At 40.2% G+C, this 21,665-nt stretch overlaps 1 protein-coding gene across 14 annotated transcripts in view; it reads right to left on the bottom strand.

The window, feature by feature from the left end:
• Positions 1-21,665, bottom strand: part of MAP2K5 (mitogen-activated protein kinase kinase 5) — a 266,429-nt gene that overhangs the window by 78,348 nt on the left and 166,416 nt on the right. For 7 of the 14 annotated variants that reach the window (XR_004966995.1, XM_036305713.1, XM_036305692.1 and 4 more), the window contains one exon: positions 5,731-5,760. The exons of 5 other annotated variants lie outside the window; for them this stretch is intronic. Coding sequence is in view for 7 of the 9 variants with exons in the window: in XM_036305713.1 (XP_036161606.1) it covers positions 5,731-5,760 (30 nt within the window). In the remaining 2 variants the exon portion in view is untranslated. Of the gene's footprint in view, positions 1-4,673; positions 4,720-5,730; positions 5,761-17,062; positions 17,153-21,665 lie in introns of those variants that run through there. 2 more of the 14 variants (XR_004966997.1, XM_036305734.1) reach the window with 2 other exon arrangements.

Here is a 21,665-nt window from a genome sequence, read left to right as displayed (position 1 = left end):
TAGCAGGTTTCCAAGCCAAGTTAAACAAAATATTTTCTCTTTGACAAGCTGCTTACATTTAAATGAAAACAGGGCAAATGTGGTCAATAATATGGATTGCATATAATAAAAAGGACCTTAGATCATGTTAATACAAGGATCAGAAGGCAGTAACTTCAATTAAAACCACCCAATTATTTAGCAAACTTTCAGATACAGCAAATAAATTAATCTGTTTTAAATGAAAGTGCTCAGATAAGTAGCTTGTTGACCTATGAGTAAGTCTCACTAGCAGCAATCACAGCAAAGCAAGAATCTGCTGCAGCAAGGCAAAGCCCCCAGATCAAACAAATGGTATCAGTAATCAAAAAGCATTTGCAATACATACCTCCTTGGTTAGTAGCAGGGGGTTCTGAGCAAACGCCACCTATAGCTTCCCTTGTATTTGATATATAATGTATAAGGGGCGAACACATTTCTCTTACTCATGAACAACGGGGGTATTTTGCTTTTAACCACAGGATATTTTCATTTCTGAACTATCTTGTGAAAAAGGCCAGTCATTCACTTAAAATCCTCTATTATCCACTTATGTTTAACTTGTATTGGGATTTAAGAATGCCTCTTTATTGAGACGAGCAATATGTCATCATTTTGTTCAGCTAACAGGCCTGACAGACCCTGTCTCCTTGAGTTAAAGAACAGCAGGTCTCTATTTCGTACATTGGTGGCAAAAGCTGGCAGAATAAATGAGAATTAGCCAACTGGTAGTAAAGGCTTTTAATCCTAAAGATGTAGACTCACCTTTTACCTTAGTTTTAATTATCCTACTTGCCCAGATGGTGGTATGTTTTTTCAACAAAAGTGACCTCTCTATATTGCAACAATCTATTTGAATGCCATTCTTATGTATTTTTAACAAATAACTTCACTACTCACTCTCTTATGTTTTCGATTCCTTTTACTACTTATCATCTTCTTTATTTGAAACAGATTTTTAACAGATAATCTTGGTCTTACAACAATATCTTGCTTGCATTTTATTCAAATAATTCTTAAAAACAGCTTAAAAAGCCGTTTGGAATAACATCAAGCTTGCCATCAATCAAACGAAAAAATTCCGCTGGCGGTTGTATAAACATCAGATCAAGTCTGATGTCTTCAAGGATTTCAGAGTGAACCATAAAAAACTCCATTAACTTCTGACAAAGAATGCAAATTAATCACAACATGGGGTGAAATGAAATTAAAGGCTCTTTTCTAATCAATGACAAGGCAGGATGAAATATTTGTTACTCTCTCTGCACCCAGACTGCCTAGGATGTTTGCACTTCCTTTGCAAAGCCCCAAATGTAAGGTGTGACTACAGATTCACCCACAGTTGCTGCTTAGCCCTCCCATCACCCCCCCAGAGCTATCTGCTTACAAGTCGTGGAGATTCACAAAACACACTAATCATCTGAATCTCAGGTGCATCCAATTTGTTATTCACACTCTCCCATGCCAGTGAAAAGCCTGGCGCAGACAGATGCACCAGGAACCCTAAATGACAGTTTGGCCTCCGGAAGTATGATCACTACAGCAAAATCTAGTACAGCCTGCAGGTGAAATGTCTGGAGCTCCATATGGAGCAGGGAAAATTAACAACAAGATGAAAATCACTGCAGCAGCGGGGAGTCGGAATTTTTGAAAAAAAAAAATTTAAAGATGAAGAAAGAGAAGTAATAAATTAATGGGGTGTGAAAACATTCAAAGCTTTACAATACCAGGGGCACTATTTGCTCAGATTTTTTTTTTTTCCTTTTTTTAACTTCAGGTCATTTTGATGTAATTTATTAACCAAGATCAGGAAATATCGCCAAAAGAAGAAGAACATTTTTATACATGCAAAAGTACTTTAAATACATTTGTATCTGTATTATCTTACTTTCCTGTGGCATCTTGCTTACCAAATTTCCAAATGCCAGAGCTGGCGCATCCCCTGAGAAGTCTCCTTAATGGATTGACTATCATCCTAATGCAGGGAACTACTGTAAAGTTTGAATGAGGGATGATGATTTTTAGCATGCAATCTTTTTTATTTCTCCTAAATTATGGTGTCATTAAACAAACCATTGCCCACCATCATGTTTTTTAAGTCAACTGAATTCAGATCTACATGATTAACTACACACAGCTCCAGTCCTTGTCCAGACCTGCACATCTTACCAGATTACTATTAAAGCTAAATTGTTCAAGAAATTGAGATACTCTCTGCTTGCAGGATGCTTAAAACACAATTTTTCATTGTCCTATTGCAGAATAAGCTTCCCAGGCACCCAGAACCGAACGGTACTGGGGTCAGTTAGAGCTCTGGGGCCCTCTGGTCCTCCTGTCACTCTGCTAAACACATGGTAAGAAAGCACAAGGGCTCTGGGGAATGGTCTTGTCATCGCCTACAATGGCACACCCCTCCCATGTTCAGAACTTTTCATCTACACAAGAGGCCTCTCTAGGGCAGAGGAGACAAACCAAGAGAAGTGAAAGGCTTGGTGGGGCTGAGGGCGAAGAGCAGTGGTACAAATAGCCAACCAAGTTCAGAGTACACAGAGCCAGTCCTTCGGTCTGTTGCCTGCAAACCCTAAACCCAGCTGTACCCATTCATCACTGAGGCAATGGGTGCTGCCTTTCTGAGCCTGTCTGCTCTCCTGGAGTCAGGGAGTAACGGTCCCTGCAGGGTGGACTCCATGTGGAAAAGTGCTAGAAGATGAACCTAAGACATCGCCATTCCTAGTATAAGCTACAGTAATAAGACTGCATTTTTAGTGGTTCTTTGCCCTTTTTTCTATACTTTTTTTCTATAGCATCCTGCACTGTATGCCAATGAGGCTATGCAACTTTAAGACCTAAAGGAAACGAAAATGGATAGTATTTTCAAATACCAAATAAAAACCCAACCCACAAAACAATGAACTTCATAAAAAATGATTATTTCAGCAAAAATCCAGTCCTTTAACCTTTATGTTGGTCCCACGGACTCTCCTAGATATCTTCCCAGCACCCCTCCCTTGGCTGAGTCCCCACTGGGCATACACGGTGTCGGTGTCGCCGGTGTCACCGTCACCAGCAGGAAGAGGCGCTGCTAATGACGCTGTCAGCAGCACTGACGCTGGGCTGGGGGAAGGAAGAGTCTGAAGTAGCCTCTCCTCCCCACTTTCACCTCTGCTCACTGGATGCTGGGCGCCAGTTGCGGCTGGCGCGTGGCTGAGCACATCCTTTTGCAACCTTCAGATTGACAATCGGAAGTTTGTGTTACAGCCCAACATCAAGGCCAGTGGGGTGGCCCTTTGTACTTTTCTGAGTGGTTTTATATCCTTCTCATTTGATCTGCAGACTTCCTTTAATCAGATAAGAAAGGGGTAACAAATGGGAGGCAGTCCCCAGCTCGATAAATAGAACGCTGCTTTGACTCTATGGCTGCTTTGGAAAGAAGTGAGTTTCCTATCTCTGGGGGTATTCAAGCACAGTGTGGATGTTTGCTTTTCAGATATTGTAGAGAGGTTTGACTCAATGATGTCTAAGATCCCCTCCAATCCTGAGACTACTCCATTTGGGATCCAATGGCACCAAACCACCTGCAGTTCCATAGTGAGAAACCAGCCATTCTGCTTGCCCAATATATGAGGGGAGGCTATCTCAGAGTGGGTGGGGGTTCCAATGAGGTACTATGGGCCAAAGAGAAGGTATTATTTAATAATCCAGTCTCTGTGACACTATAAAAACAAACACTTTTCTTCAAGTGCTTTGAGGGCAAAAGAGAGGGGGCACAAAAGGAATTTATCAAGTACTCTTTCTCCACCTTCAGTCTATAGCATAAAGCCTGTAAAATAAATACCAACTCTATCAAAAGTCAGTATTGATTCTAGCAATGAAGCACACAAACTTCTGTTGAAAAATCTGGGAAATAGGCCTGATGGTATCAAAGCTGCTTCTATTATTTGAAGCAAAAGTCCCAATTTGGTGGCAATATTCTACTGTGATTCAAGGAGCATAGTCCCCCTCCCTCTGCCCCCTCCCCCCACTCTGGCATAAAGGTTATTGCTAACTAAGGAGTTCAGCACATCAGAATTTTCCAACTTCCACTTGACTGATCAAGTAAACATATACTTACTTAGACATTCAGGAAAACAGTATTGCAAGGGGATACAGCCTCCTCCCAACTCTGACCAGAGCTTTCAAATGCTTCATTGGTCACATGCAATGGCAACCCGTTCTTAGACTATCACCCAGTCTCACCGATTAATTACCTGAGACATTTGGTATCTCAAGAGTAGAGCTACAGTCTCAATCTTTGGCATTTTTATTAGATTACTTACAAGTTTTCTACTACGACTTGTCTGAGATAGTGTATATGACCTCTTGTCTTGATTTAGTACAAAATTTTAGGGGACTTCACAAATGGGCCAAACAGCGAATTGTTTAAAAATTAGTGACACAATAAGAAGCTTACCGAGATAAATATTCTAATGAGCTATAAATCCTGAAAATGTGATTTTAATTTGATGGGCTACCTAGAGCTAAGCAGCCGGCTCTATACACTACAATCTCACCAAATGCGACACGCATGCCAACAATCGTGACATTTCAGACTTTCTCTTTAAGGAAAAGATTATGTTTAAACAAAGAAGCCTATAAATGTGAAAAGTGAGACTAACATTCTTGAACCTAACAGCTTCTCTTCGACTTCTCTAATGGCTTTAACTGTAAAAGAAAAAGAATACAAAACAGACATTTCAGCAAGTGAAGGGTCTTTAAATGTCTACATGGGTACCAGGAGAATTTGCTTAAAACCACTTAAAAAGATGGTAGAGAGAATGAATCCCATCCTATTATTCAATAACCATGTTTGTGATGCATCTGCATAATCTAACCATGCATAAATTAGTATGTGTAATACAACACTTATTTGCATAATAATAGCAAGTTAATAGATGCTTAAAGAGCAGAGACCAACACCACCTTTAAATCAGACATGCCTCCAGGCACTTTGGCCTGTACAGACCAAGATGCCAGAAAAACAGTGAGCAGCAACCAGAGGAAAACAGTCAAACCATTCATTTTTCATCCCTCTAGACATTTCACTTATTTCTCCACATACACTGGGGAATCATTTTCAAACCACAAAATAGCTTTAGATTTTAAGTGCTAGCACTCATCTTTAATAAAAATCTTAAAGAAATTTAAAGGTTATCACCAGCAATGTTAATATAATGGATAGTTTGTTTTCTTAGAAATGTGAATAGGAAAGGACAAAATATTTAAAAATATGTTCAAAATCATACCCACATAAAATTGGGGGCCCGCCTATTTGCTTATCAAAAATGAGGACCGATTTAGGTATTTTTACCTTTCATCTCAATCCTTTAATTCAAATAAATGTAATGAATCCAAAAGCTCAAGAAAAGGCTGTGCCTCTCCCCAACCTCAATATAAGCATGTGATACTGGGTTAGGATAAGGGAAAACATCACCAATATCACACAAAGGAAGAGCACGATGATGGCTTTCAACCTTTAACAAAGAGAAAAAATCTGGAGTTTAAAAAAAATCAAAAATCAATAGAGACTTCTAAATGACTCCTTTAAGATATCACTTTTCAATTTAACAGGACAGATTTATTTGTATGTGGCTCCAATGTTCACAATTGCTCCCCGCACCTTCATACATAGGAATGAATGTCACAGTGGCAAACGGCAGTAATGAACAATCTTACCTGAGGATATGGAAACCTCCCAAGAGCAAGCTGGGAAAGGAAATAATATTTGTCTGGTTATAGATTTGCATGCAGGGCAGATCTCCTTAAGACAGACAAGTGTTAAATTTTAGAATTGCATCTAGCAAATATAAAAAGCTCAAAACCACAAAAGCACGAACTAAATTATTACTGTAATTACATTAAGAGTTATATTTAGAACGAACATTTTCAATGGACAATGTTACATCCCTAATAAAATATCCAAATTTTAACAACAAAACATTATCCTTACTGGGTGAAAGAAGGTGAACAGATTAGCCAAACAACATACAACATATATGCATAACCCATAGACACAGACAACAGTGTGAAGATGGCCAGAAGGAATGGGGAGGGGGTGGGGGGGAGGCTGGGACAGGTAGAAGGGGGAGCAGGGACTAGGTAATGGAGGGGAAATGGGGACATCTGTAATAGCATCAACAACAAAAATAAAGTTAAAAAATAATCAGCATGTAAATAAAAACTGGATGCAGAGTAATAGTTTACCAAGTTAGCAAAGTGTTTATTTTTATTTTTTTGCAAAGTGTTTATTTTAATGAGCATATTTAATGGCATAAAATTATCCTTATGTGGTGTATCTTAGGAATATTCTCAGCTATATGGGCATTATTCATATTTATGTGTGTGTGACAGTTTCTTCTAAGCAGAGATGCAAAACTATAAAAGGAAACTGTTGGTTTTTCTTCTTGTAAAAGGGAAACACCTAATTGTTCCTACCCACAGCGCTTAGAGTTTTAATTGCAAGTATACAGAGAGGAAGGGTTGTGGGAAATGGTAAATTAAATATGAAATAGAAAATTTTGCCATTATTTTATTTGTTAGATTTTTCATCCATTTTCTATCCATAGTTAGAAGAAAAGAGCTACTTCTAGTGGGAAAATGGCCAATTGAGACTGAAGTGGAAACTACAGGTCTAAGTCTAACACTATGAGAGTGAATCCTTAGAGCCGCCACAATTTTGCTTGATTTGTAAACTGCTCTGTGTTTCTAGACCAGTCACTTAATTTTGGTCTTTGGATCCTCACCTGTAAAAACAAAATGGCTGGACTGGTAGTAATAGGATTGATATAAAGTAACAAGATAAAATTTACCAAACATATCATAACTTATTTTAAAAAAATAGTGGCAACATTTTGCATAATGTGGCCCATCCTCAGGCCTAAAATCCTTTATATGTATTTGTAACTACTAAGTAGAATCGCTACATCAGGGAACTTGGAAGCTGGAATGGATCTAAGAAAGTATCAATCCATTTTACAGATTAGAACCCCAGAGTCCCATTGAAGAAGTCTGAACACAGTTTATCAGAAGCCAAGAAACTGACCCCCAAACCTGCAACTTAATCCAGTGTTCTTTCCAGTGTACACTGCTTTTTTAGATCTTGATAAATTGTACATTTATTTCAAAGACACTGACACCACTAAACATTTTTAAACTCCTCTTTTTGGAATCATGTTTAGAATCTTTTCAAATAACAGGAGAACACTTACCTCATTTTATTAGAATTGCATCTAACAAAACTGGATGATCAAAAAGCTGAGGGGTATAATTTTAAGTCCAATTATAATTACTGCTGTGTGTTTCTAGACCAGTCACTTTGGTCTTATATAGGTTTCCGGTGTACAATTCTATAACACATCATTTGTATATTATATTTTGTGTTCACCACCCCAAGTCAAGTCTCCTTCCATCACCATTTACCCCCCTTTTACCCTCTCTATCTCCCCCTAACTCCCTTTCCCTCTGGTGATCAGTCTGTGTCTGAGTTGTGTGGTTTTTATTTTATTTTTTTTAATGTTTTTATTGATTTTAGAGAGAGGAAAGGTGAGGGAGAGAGAGATAGAAGCATCAATGATGAGAGAGAATCACTGATTGGATGCCTCCTGCATGCCCCACACTGGGGATTGAGTCTGCAACCCGGGCATATGCCCTGACCAGGAATCGAACTGTGACCTCCTGGTTCATAGGTCGACGCTCAATCACTGAGACTAAGCCATGCCAGCTGGGCTGTGTCTGAGTTTTTTTTTTGTTTGTTTGGTTTTTTTTTTTTTGCTTAATCTCTTCATCTTTTTCACCCACCCCGCAACTCCTCGGGCCCCCTGAAAGCTGTTAGTCTGTTCTCTGTATCTATGAGTCTATTTCTATTTTGTTTGTTAGTTTATTTTGTTCATTAGATTCCACATATAAGTGAAATCATATGGTACTTGCCTTTTTCTGACTGGATTATTTCATATAATGTAATACCCTCCAGGTCCATCCATGCTGTTACAAAAAGTAAGATTTCCTTCTTCCTTTTTATTTACAACCAAGTAGTATTCCATTGTGCAAAGGTACCACAGCTTTTTTTATTCTCTCATCTACTTATGGGCACCTGGGCTGCTTCCAAATCTTGGCTATTGTAAATAGTGCTGCAATGAACATAGGGTGCACCTAACTCCATTTTCAAAGAATAAATACTTTGTTCCTTACTAAGGATAGACACAAAGGTACTGAGATTAATTTTCAAAGCTCTAAAACCAGTTTGAGCAACAATACTGTTATAGAAACAAACCATATAGCTATGTAAGGTGACTACTTTGAAAGGGCCAACACTCATTTGGATGTGTGTGTGTGTGTGTGTGTGTGTGTGTACACTAGAGGCCCGGTGCACAAAATTCGTGTGTGTGGGGGGTGTCCCTCAGCCCAGCCTGCACCCTCTCCAATCTGGGGGATGTCCAACTGCCGGTTTAGGCCCAATCCCAACTGCCCTCCCCTGCCGACCTGGTCGCCCCCAACTGCCCTCCCCTGCAGGCCTGGTGCCCCCCAACTGCCCTCCCCTGCAGGCCTGGTCACCCCCAGCTGCCATCCCCTGCAGGCCTGGTCGCCCCCAACTGCCCTCCCCTGCCAGCCTGGACCCCCAACTGCCCTCCCCTGCAGGCCTGGTCCCCCCAACTGCCCTCCCCTGCTGGCCTGGACCCCCCAACTGCCCTCCCCTGCGGGCCTTCTTGTGGTGGCCATCTTGTGATAACGCCACCTAGGCTTTTATTATATAGGATACACACATACTAGGGTCCCAGTGCACGAATTTGTGCACCTTGAAAGGAACTGTGGGCTGCGAGGCTGCGGTGAGCACAAAGGTGGGTCTCGGCCCATCCTCCATGCCCCCACCTGGCCCCTCCTGCCACAGCCCCTCATGCCCTGTCTGCCAGAAGCCCCACTCCCACTGCCACCACTTCCACGTGCCGACAGTGCCAGCCCCGCTCGCACCCTCTGGTGGTGTGGCGCCAGCAGCGGATGCGAGCAGGGCTGGTGCCGTCAGCAGGTGCGAGTGGCGGCTGCTGCCCCGATCACCCCTCAGGAGCAGGGGGAGGTGGAGAAGCCCTCAGGGGTGATCGGGGCTGGCAGCTACTGTTCATACCTGCTGACAGTGCTGAGCGATCGGGGCTGGCGCCAGGTGCCAGGCACCAGAACTGGGTGCGAATGGGACCGGTGCCTGCAGCAGCGCTGTGCGGGACTGTGGAATGTGGGAGCAAAGAATTTCCAATAACCACCAGAGGCTCACCCTGATGACAGCGACTGGCGCCCTGCCTTGGTCTGGCGCCCCTGCTCACCTGTTCCACCATCCAGCCGCAGCCAATGCCCACCATGTTCCACGCATGCCCCCTGGTGGCCAGCGCACATCATAGCGACCGGTTGTTCGGTTGTTTTGCGGTTCAGTCTATTTTCATATTAGCCTTTTATTATATAGGATATGGAATACCGGATACACTTCATTACCTTGTACTCATTTCTTGTATAGTCAGAGTTCATTGACTTCCAAGATATAAAGTTATAATATGTTTTTATTTGCTGGATATCATTAATCCCTTCAAGTATACATAACAAAATCATCACAAGATGGGGTGAAGGAAAGAGAAAGTGAATGTTAACTAAACTCCTTTTGTGTGATTGTGTTTATTATGTTTATACTGTTATTACTTAGGAAGGGGAGGGACTTAGTTCTCCACTGTTCCCACTCCACCCCCATCTAATACAGGCCATTGATTTGCTTTATTTTGTAAAGACAGTGTTACAGGCTAACGAGAGTGTGCCCATTGATTCAGGAGGAGTCACTATGGTCTACTGTGGTGGTGATGGGTGGAGTAGGCATTTGAACCATTCTGTACTGAACTGACAGGCAGTGACCGCTCATTAAAAGCTGTCACCTATCATTATACTCATCTGTGGACTATGAGTTTTACATATTCTTACATTTGGAGTTAGAAAACTACCAAGAGGAGGGTCTCTCATTTAAAAAGCTGACAGCTTCCTAACTACTGGAAAACATTAGAACATTCTATCTCCAGCCTTCCTTCGAATGCTGTGCTATTTAAAAAAATATTTTTATTGATTTCAGAGAGGAAGGGAGAGGGAGAGGGAGAGAGAAATATCAATGATGAGAGGGAATACCGATTGGCTGCCTCTTTCATGCCACCTAATGGGGCTAGAGCCCCAAATCTGGGCATGTGCCCATGACCGGAATCGAACCTGGGACCCTTCAGTCCACAGGCTGATGCTCTATCCACTGAGCCAAACCGACTAGGGCCAGATGCTGTGCCATTTACCTGGGTCCATGTTGAACACAATCATTAGGGTCTATGGAAGAACTCTACTCACTTGGCTTACCAGCAGAAGAAACGTGCCGCCATACAATATGTAAGATTTAAAGTAGCTGGCAGGTGCCAGACTGGCCACTGGTTCTTGCAATTCAAAGAACTAAGCAATAATAAATGAAAGGCACTTTTTTTTTTTTTTAAAGGAGTGGGATATGGTAAAAATGTAAATTTTTCCCATTTTAACACAAAACCTCAAATTCTCAAGTCACCACTGTTCTATGGAGAACCATGATACGGCTGACTTGGGTCTACCTGGGCCCCTCTATCACAACTGGTATAAGGCAATAAAGATGGCTGATGACATTCATTTACTCTGTAAGATACCACCATGCAGGAGAATACAGACAATTCAGTGCAGGCTGGTCAGCTGGGAGCCTCTGGGCCCTAGTGGGCCTGGGAACAGGCGGCAGTGCTTGAACTAGTGAACTCGTCATTCCTGGGACTGGCTTTGCTTTGTGTGCACTTTCCTGACATCCATGGAATTTCAGTCCTACTTGTCAATGACAGTTCTCGAGGACCTTTTAAGACATCTTGTAGGTCTAACCTCTTTTGAGTCAGAGGACAGAGAGTGGCTCCTTGTTCTTGACCAGAGCATCACAGCAACCATTTCCTCTCTCATCGTGTCACCACTGGGCTGCTCAGCACAGGTCCAGGATTCCAATTCTGCACCAGTGCATACAGGCAACAGCACCGAAGCAGTCATTTTAAGGCCCCAGGAGAGGGAGCTGCCTTCTATGCATGCCCCTGTCCTTCCGGGTTTAATGCAGCTGCAGGGTTTAGGTTCCACACTATTTGTCTTGTGGCAAAATAGAAGAAAATATATAGCCAGGCCCTACAACCCTTTTTATCAAGTTCAATTAGGAGAAGGTAAGAAGGAAAAGGGTCCTTAGCAGATATGACTGCATGAAGAACAGGCTCTTCATGAGGCTGTCAAAAGTCACAATAAACATGGAGCCCTTACGGGGAAGAGGGAGCACATTTGCTATGACTGGACATTTCAGAGACAGGAGGACAGGGGCCATTCTGTATCTCTTACCCCTACTGGTCTATTAATCTACTTGCACTTCCCCGGTTTTTATTGTCAAGGTATTATAAATTAGGAAACTTACAAAAAGAGTATGTAATCTTCTCTGAAATGGCCTGCAGATATGTCACTGTACTAAATGTGTTTCAGATTTAATGAAGCTTTAATGTCCTTTTTAATTTTGCCTGTTTCTGTATCACCAGGGGTCGGGCAAGGCAATCAGCACTCAAGAGGGTGGTTTGGTTTAAAACTAGGGAAAAACTCATTTGCTTATGAGTTGCACTGTATTTTCTTAATTAAATTTACTGAGTAAAATGGTTTAAGTTCAGCCAACCAATGACCTTTGTATGTAGATTTAGATTTATAAATAGGTTAACAGTTAAAGAAAAAAAAAATCACAACAAAGCAAACAGATTAGGGCTAAGCCAATAGAAATCTTTGCTCTCTTTGTCATCTTTACAAAAGGAGCATTTAAATATAGGCAGCTTAAGTCCGGTTTAAAAAAACACGCATATTGAAAAATGTGGACTCACATAAGGGCCAGCAATTCTTCAAAGGACTCTCACATTCTTTTCATTCCCAGGAGTGGACAGGCTCACATTGCAAAAGATTTGGAAACGCTTTATTTATTTTTGGGGTGGTGGAGTTAGACCTAGGGGAGGTTGTGGATTCTATTTAATGTTAAATTAAAAGTATACTTTAATTCCAAACACTTAAGATTCAGCAAACTGCTAAATACTCTGTTCTTTGTGGGAGATTTACAATGTAAAAGGCAGAAAAAGAATGCTCTGAAAACACTTACCATATATTTAAATAACAGTAAACCACTAACATTTCACTGTAAAACTAGGACTGTTCCTTAGTGTCATCTTATTGATCTTTGATTTGTCCAACGTAATTTATGAAGCATTCTTGCGTTAGTAGCATTTGAGTATGTTTGCAATTTAAATGACAAATGTATGTGTGTGAGTATGATCATAACATTTGCCAGATACATAACAATGCATGATAGAAATCTTTGTATGTTAACAAAAAGTTAGAATGAAGGTATTTACTTACAAAGCAACAAAATGGCTTCTGTTAGTAATAAGAATAATTATTGCCATGAAGTCATAAAGAGAAAACATACATTGTAGCCTGAAAGTAAATGCAGGACACAAATTCAGAAATTCAGGATATGTTCTTGGTGATCATTTCCCACTTAGAATATCAACAATGTGGGAGTAGTTTTAAATTTACAGTTATGGTGAAGAGCACTGAATTTTTTATTCTTAATTTAGGCATATTCTATGCTTCTCGGCATAACTGCAAATTGAAAATAAGCATCTTCAACACAGCTGATGATCTAGCTGAAGGAGGACTTTATAGTCTGAAATGTTCAGAAATTTGTTCTTAATTACCCTGTGTACATTTCACACAATTAAATTTCCATCTAAGGATTTTGCATTTAGATTGTGCATTGCAGTTAAACCTTCATTTTATAGAAATGCAGCAGCTACTTTGGAACATTCAGACACAGGGAAACTTTAAAAAATCAGACTTAACTACTGGATTACATAAAATTCCCTCAGTGAGATTTCATCCCAAGACCAATTTTCACAGTTCTAGGGAAAGAGTTTAAATCAACTGAAACTATGCTGGTGAAGAACCATAATAAATATTAAATACCTCAAAATCTACCCTAAGATTTTACTCTTCTTCCCATGTATCAATTGCACTGTCCTCTCACTGAATGGTTTAAGAACAATCCAAAGGATATAACAGCAATTTACCCGCATTAAAGTGCTTCGGAGGTTAAACTGACAACAAAGAACACAGAAACACAAAGCGTCTTGAAGTAGGGTTTCAATTAAATGTAGAGGATTTAGTAATGCAGGACCAAAAAAAAAAAAAAAAAAAGGAGTTACAAATTAATTTAATCTTCTGCCTATAGTTTGCAGCTGCACTCCATAGTGTCTAGGGCTTAAGAACAAAGCCTTGAAAGGCCTCGGAGTGAGAAAAGCTTCAATTTTTAATGTATAACGCCATTAGCTGGTAACTTGTGGAATCTGCAACCCCTGCAGAGGGGCATAAGTGCGAGTAACAGAGACTGATGAAGTGACATATTTGTTCACGTCTAGAACCGCGAGGAAGAGGGTTATTACTAACACCATCAGGCCCAACAGAAATATGCCCTAATAACCTTTGGGACCCTCCCTGTTATCAGTTCTCACTGCATCAAATATATTAAAATCAAAACCTAATTCACTTTAATTAAAGACAATTAGTTTGTTTTACTATTATTGTTTATTGTATGATATTTTAATACACTGCAAATTAAAGATGCGATAATGAATATAGCGAAAGCATTAAACTGTGTATACCTTTTCACCCATGCTTGGTGAAATCAGTTTATCACTGGTTTCTATTTAAGGAAATTCAAGGATGCCATCATTAAAAGTGGTGCAGAAACATTTTACTCTAAAAAGAATACAGTGGAACTATGCATGCCTTTTCCTTATTCAATGTATACTTCTTTTCACATAACACTTTCCTATAAACTCTCAAGATTTCTTTAACACAAACAGAAGTATGGCCCAATGGAGGCAGCAGAAGCTTAATTAATTTGCCCAAGGTCATACTGTAGGTTGGTGGCAAAGCTTGTTAGATTACTAGGAACTCTGGGCTCTACAGATGTTTTGGCAATGGCAAAGGACCCTGTCTGCAAAGGCCCAGAGATTTCTAGTGCAGTGGGTGAACTACGGCAAATAACTAATTACGCCTGTGCAAAAAGTGCCAAGTGCTCCTGGGAGCTCGAAAGCACCATTTTCTTGGTGCAGAATGAGCCTAAATATGAAGTCCCATCAGGATTGCGTCTTAGCATGTGCCAATATTTTAAAAAGAAGTACTCGTCCTCAGCAGAGTCCACTGAGAAAAAGAAAATTTATTTTAACTTAAGGAGCCTAAACAGAGTAGCACAATGAAATAATTCAAGCAATTTTCCATTATTCAGAAGGCCTTCATTCTCGCCTAAAGATTACTACTAATAACGGAGAAAAGACAACATTACAAATAAATGTTTCTAATAGTGTTTTTTTTTTTTTAAATTAGAAATGGGCTTATTACAGTGGACACTTAAATGGGGAGAGGGCAACAGTAATTCACAAGTACAATATCCTAACACTGTTCCTTTAATTGCTTTATTTGTTTCACTGTTAAAAATGATTGCTTGCTGTAGCCTAACCATGAATGCTGAAAAGCATGATACATTGAGGTCTCAACCTGGGCAAACTGTACCTAAACTTACACTTTATTGCAGCTTAGTTCACAATCTTCACCTAATATAGGGTTATATCCCAGTGCAGCAGGAGGATAAATCATCCTGGAATATTACTCCGGCAAAGTTTAGCTGTGACTGGAGCATATGTGCTTTCGAGCCACTGAAGCAAAGGCCCATAAAATACACTAATTACTGGAAGTTATGGTCACTGAGTGATTGATAGCGCTCTGCAAGGCAACTTCCTCATTTCCAGCTCTTCTGACGGGGCTCATCCGCCACACAGCAATTACTAATTCATGACCCACCCCTCAGGCACCGGTACCTTTACTTCTAATTCTCCTGCTACCAAACTACTGCTACAGCTGGACACTGTCTTTCTTCATTTTGATGGCTGGGTAAGGATGATAAAAAGTAGATTTCATGCTAAATGCTATTGTTCGAATCTTTAAACCATACATGGTCTTTCTAACCCTACTGTCCCAAAACACATAATTCTCCTTCCTGTCCAAAATAATGCTATTTCACTTGTGTAACTTTCTTTTCTCCTTAAAAATAAGTATGCGTATGTGTGTGTGTATAATAATAAAAGCGTAATATGCTAATTAGACCAGACAGTTGAATGACCTTACGGATGTCCTTCTGGACAACCTTCGGGACGAAGCTAGGACTGCGAGGTCCAAGGCAAGCCGCTGCAGCTGTGAGGGCTGAGCCCCTTGCGCGAATTTCGTGCATGGGGCTTCTAGTGTATGTGTGTGTGTGTGTGTGTGTGTGTGTGTGTGTGTGTGTACATATGTATATATATATGTGCATGTGTGTATACTTGTATGTGTGTGTGTGTATATATAGAATTTATCTATACATACTATATTAACCCAAAAACTCTTACTGACTAAGCTTTTGGTTGAACAGTGTGGTTTAAATGCAATATAACTCATGTAGGTCACAGTAACTATGAGGCAGCTAATTGATAAAAAAAAAAAAAAACAAAGAAAAAAAACCCCTCCATTTAAAGAGACCCACTTTGTCAAAAGCTTTGAAGACACTAATTGTTCCAAGTTGATTTCCATTAGTAGCTCTACTCAGAGCAATACTAATTAAAATATCTGGGTATATAACTAAATCTCTAAAAGCCACTTAAAAACAACTGCAAAGGTCCCTTTATGATGTTCTGTGCACTGAAGAAGTAATTCAGTGAGAGACTCTGAATTAAAGACAGACAAAGTTCAGTCATGATAGATGAAAGCAAACAATCTACTTTTCTAATAGAAAAATGGATGTTCTTCAAATTTTTGCACAACTCCAAATGCAATACTGAAGGTAGTTTCCCTATCTGGAATCTGAGATGGTGTAACAGATGAAAAGATGGAAGTCCAAGCTACCTATCTATGCTTCAGGCCTTGGTTCAAATTCTTCCTCTTCTTCTGTTGGGAGTTAGTCTCCGATGACAATTTTGAGGACAAAATCCATACCATTCCCTGTCTATACCGCTCACCAAGCAATGTATCACATCCTGCACCTGGTGACAGTTCCTAGTATTCTACATCTTCCTGTGTCTCTAAGGCCAGGTAAATTAGAACTTGTTGAAGGGCAAACTCTAAGCCATAAACTTCTATATGTTCTCCATGACACTAGAAGTAGTATTTTGCAGTAGGTGGATACTAAGCATTTGTTGATTATGGTAACACTCCTGATGGGGAAGTCTCCTAGAGCCTGGACAACCTGGCTGCATAGTGTGGTTACTTCTACGCTACAGTGCTTTAATGAACACAGTATTCAAACTCTTCAGCACTTGAGGGTCATAGTCTCAACTAGCAAGGCCCTCTTACACATCACTGCTTGGAATAATAATCATGCTCACATATTTAAGCATTATGATTAATTTAGGTGGCTTATTTCTTATTAAAGACTAAAGGGTTGTAAGACGAGAAAACATTAGTTAACTGTTCCCAAATCCATCTCATGTACTTAATAATCATTTTGATCACCATAGTAAGAATTAAGAAATGACACTGTTTCAATGTTTTTGTAATGCTGACCTGTGTCCCTGACAGTGGGCAGCTTTAATCATAACAGTCCCTAGAGACCCAGCTTGGGGTGTGTGTCTCTATTTCTAAACTGCTTCCTGGAGTTATGCAGCTGTGGGCACCTAGGAAAACACCAGTGCTAGGGTGCATAGGGTGCGGTCTATTGAGCTCAACGTAGCCTGCACTTCTATTTCTAGACATTTCAAAGTCAAGAGAGCATAATATTGTCACACTTCTGGCCTATGTATGTGTTACTGCGAGAGAGAGAGAGAGAGAGAGAGAGAGAGAGAGAGAGAGAGAGAGAGAGAGAGAGAGAAAACGAACTTCTATCTGCTGCACTTTTACTTACCTTCCTCCCTACTGGTCAAGGGGCTCCAGAGGGCAATGTTTGTATCCTTACTGCAACTACATAATGTTTAGGTGGAGTCTCACCTGCCCACTTAAAAAAAAAAGTTATAGCAGAAGTATTGGAGATTAGGTTAATTTTTGTATTTTTTAAAAATAAACTAAACCTTAGTTTCTGAAAAACAACAGCAATTGTACATTTCAAAATATGGTAAAACTGAACCACCTATAGGGATAGAGTAGGTAGCAGCTATAGGGATAAAATAGGTAGTAGGTAAAGGGGTGGAAAAGGCAGTAGCTAAAGGGGGAGAATAGGCAGTAGCTAAAGGGGCAGAATAGGTCGTAGCTATAGGGATAGAATAGGCAGTAGCTATAGGGATAGAATAGGCAGTAGCTATAGGGATAGAATAGGCAGTAGCTATAGGGATAGAATAGGCAGTAGCTACAGGGATAGAATAGGCAGTAGCTATAGGGATAGAATAGGCAGTAGCTATAGGGATAGAATAGGCAGTAGCTATAGGGATAGAATAGGCAGTAGCTATAGGGATAGAATAGGCAGTAGCTATAGGGATAGAGTAGGTGGTCATCCTGTGAAAAGCAGTCTTGACTGATGAGCAGAGTCACGGTAAACCAGCCCTTTCCTTTCTCTAACTTCCTGCTCATTTATATTCATCATTTATATTTTCTTTTTCTCAAACTACTTGATCTACTTTTTTTCTATAGCGTAACGGAAGAAGCAGACTTTAATCCAGTCATGATACGTGACTGCTACGACCTGTTAGACTTCCTGAGAAAGTCTGTTAATTTCTCTGGGCCTCAGTTTACTTATTTGCAAAATGGGAACACTGGTGCTCACACAGTGGAACAATCTTGGGTGCTTTAAATTACCGATTTTTCAGTCATTTCCCGTCACAGTGAGGAGACGCTTAAATGAGACGAGTATAAAATGCCTTTGTTAAATGTTACGTACACATAAAATGTTATGTTGTTATCTTTCTTGTTAGAATGGCACTGAGCAAGATGTCAATAGCTAGGAATCAGAGGGAAGAACACTAGACTTCCTATGAGAAGCCCCAGACGCTAGGCTTTTCTGTTGAGTATTAGCTGGGTGCCGTGACTGTGGGCACACTCTCTCCTTTCTTTGGACTGAGCTTCCTCACTGGTAAGAGGAGGGATCTGATTTTAAAAGTTCTAAACTCTCTCTGCTAATAAAAAAAAATTCTAGTCTCTAAATACAAGATAAGGTGAGTAAAATAATTTTCTAAGAAAGTGCTATAAAAATATTAAAGTTATACATTTCAGAACCAAAGTATGGCCTGTAGGATCTTTAAGTTCATGTTTAAAGCCAATTCCAGGTCACTGGACTTGAGCGTTGACAGAATTCTGTAACCAGTGGTTTTTAGCACTGGGTGTCTTAAAGGTAGCAGCAGTGCTTCCCCAAATCATCACACTCAAAAGAATTCCAGAGCTGACAGAAATCACTAGAAGACAGGCCTCTTATCTGTTAGATCTGACTCAAAGGGAACTCCACATCGCTCAGTTACCCCGAAGAGATAACACTGTTTCTAATAGGTTACTGTTGTCAAGCACCCTTTAAAACATAGGCTCCCTGAAAACTCAGATTCATTCACAGCAGTGTCCCCAAGTGACTAGCACAGTGCCTGCCACATAACTGTCACTCAACCAACATTTCCTGAATGACTAACAAATAAATGAATGCATCCTGTCCAACCTTATACTGTATACAAAGCATTTTTCCTTTAAAATAAAACAAAACCCTGAAACAAGTGGTTATTCAGTCACTACTTAAATGCCCCCAAGGGATGGGGCACTTTTACCCCTAAAGGCAGACTCCACTGCGAGAGGAGGAAGGGTGCAGGGATCTATCCATTAGAAAATTCTTTATACTGAACAGAAAACAGTGTTAGCTTCAGAAAGTCCAGGCTGCCAGTCATAAAGCAGCAGCCTCTCTTCTCTGCTGACCACCCTTCAAATGTCTGAGTATGGCTGTCAAATGTTTGCTTTGTTTTCTCTTTATTTCTTTATTCTTCATATCAAGACTGTTGATTTAATGATTTTTTTTTAAAGTCCAAATTGTATGTGTTGTGTGCATACACAATTTGAACATGTGCTGTTGGAAAAACTTTACAATGAGCCTGAAATCCATCAAAATAATAAAATGCTTAGCTGGGACTGCTAGCACCTGTTCCATGCTGTTTTGTCAATCTCCTGGGTGTTCACGATCGTTCTGAGCACAAAGCAAGCTCCACAATGCCTCATTCAGTGGGAAGCTCTTCACTTGGTCGGCAGTTTCACATTCACTACTGTCACTGACAACCCTGGAAAATGCACGTTTAGGCATGGTAATCTGAGACAGCTGGATCCCTTCACAAACCTTGCAAAGGGCTGAACTAGTCAATCCATCATATGCCAGAGGTCATTTTAACAATTCCTTATTCTTGCAATAAGTTAGAAAAATTCTTTAAAAAATGACAATGAAAAAAATGAAGATAATTACAGAGAGGGGAGTAAGAAGAGAGCAACAAGCGACAGAAACTGTTATGTGCTCTTTTCTCAGCATTCGTCAGTGAAGGCAAGAAGGACGCCGAAATCACACTCCTGCCCACTTTCCTGTCCAACCTCCCACCTAAAGTTCCTTGGTGTTTAGACCCTTTTAGCTTTGATCCTTTTGCCTTCTGAGGGTTTTCAGCAGAAACTTGTGATCAACAGGTAAGATGTTTCATTAGATGGAGCAGCAGACTGAACATATTATAATAAGATTCAACTTCCACTCATGAGCTTGGCAATGATTGTAAAAAGGAAGAGGAGAAAATCCCAGTGCTTAAGTGGATCACACCAAATGCCATGTTTTTATGGTCTGGAGACGCTGACAGCAGCTGCTCACAGGACATCCAGAGCCATCCGTCACCCTCGGCCCAGGTTCGTAATCACCAAGGCTAGAGAGACAGACAAAGCCACAGCTGGAGACCACTAGAGACAGCTGTGTCTCTCGGTGTTTCTTTCTTTTCTTTTTTTTTTGTAGGGAGGGAAGGGGGGAAGGGTTCTTTCGTATATGTATTTAGAGGCAGGAACCATGTCTAGATAGCGCTCCATAATTCTTGTCACCTGGTAAGCACCCAATACACAGATGTGGATGTTATTTCAAATAGAAGCTTACTTTTCAAAGTAACCTGATGGGGTTATTATTGTTGAATGAAAATGCTTATAAAAGGGCTGAGAAAGTGCCCACTTTCAAAAAATATGTGTTTACTGTTATTTTTTATCATCGGCCTCCCTCATTACATTGCAGGTTCAACAAGGAAGGGGAACATGCCTATTTTAGTTACCTGTTTCCCCCGTACTTAGTAAAGTGTTTGGCACATAAAAGGTGCCCAGTAAGTATTTGAGAAATAAATGAATTCTATGTAATGTTATCTTCATTATACACATAAGAAGCTGACAATTAGAGTGGCAAATGACTTGGCCAAGATCACACTGATTATAAGCGGTGGTGCCAATATACCTGGTTAATCCAAAGTCCAAGCATTTAAACAGTTAAAGAATTAGGATGACTGCCCTTGAATCTGGAGATGTTGTCATAGGAAAAAATTACATACTCATCACACTTCTCCAGAAGCTTTTGACAAGGGTACTGGGCTGGGTGATCCATGCTACTTTGTCAATACTTTTATTTTCATTTCACATAGCTTTGTGTGTTTGTAATGCAGAAGATCACACTTCATTTTCTTGGTATCCGATGAGTCTTACCTGGCATCCATTAAACAATACATGTAAAGGCAAAATTTTTTAAAAATGAGGTGTGTTCAGAGCTTTTAACATCTCCATAAGACAAGGCTGTTATAGCTAACTAGTTGTACTTTTTATGCTAAATTTTCCTTGGGAAAAATTCCATTATAGATAAATACAGACAATTAAAAATTTACTATTCCTTCACCCCCAAAAAAACTTTCTCTGGGCCTTTTTTCAGTTAGAAAAAAGTTAGTTTTTTGGTTTTTTTTTCTGTAGGAATACTAAGAGGAGGGCAATCTCAAACATATAACTATTTCTCACCTTATAAGTTAAAATGAAAACATTTTCTTTGGTGATTTCCTCTCCTCTGTTTTTTCTATTTTTTCTTCCTGAAACTTCTGTTTTCCATATGGGAGACTTCCTGATCTGGGTCCCTAATTTTTGATTCTCTGTGTGTTTGTTGTTCTGAAAATTCCTTTGTTACAGCAGCCTGTTCTCATTTTCTGGGATGCAGTATTTTCTACCTCTCTGAGAATACTATCGCAATTCATTTGAGTGTGTCTCCCCAAGGCCCTCCAAGTTATTATTTTTTAAGTTATTTTAGGTCTCTGTTCTCACCGTAAAGGCCTTCCTCAGATACCCTGCTAAGAGTAAGGCACTAGAAATCTAACTGAAACATTGTGCTCATCGATGGAGCCTGCAGATTGAGGTAACAGGATCCAGCGGGGCTGTGTCCTTGGGGCACTCCCAATGCTGGGTCTTTAAGACTTCTTGGTCAGATTTCCCTATGGAAAGTCTCTTCCAATCTCCTGCCTGAAAGGTCATCTTGGCTGCCAGTCCTAGGAACAGGGTGTGCT

This window comes from Myotis myotis, unplaced genomic scaffold, assembly GCF_014108235.1.
Source record: "Myotis myotis isolate mMyoMyo1 unplaced genomic scaffold, mMyoMyo1.p scaffold_m19_p_1, whole genome shotgun sequence".
Classification (NCBI taxonomy): domain Eukaryota; kingdom Metazoa; phylum Chordata; class Mammalia; order Chiroptera; family Vespertilionidae; genus Myotis; species Myotis myotis.
Note: the sequence above shows the minus strand (reverse complement) of the source record. Positions and strands in the feature narration are given on the sequence as shown.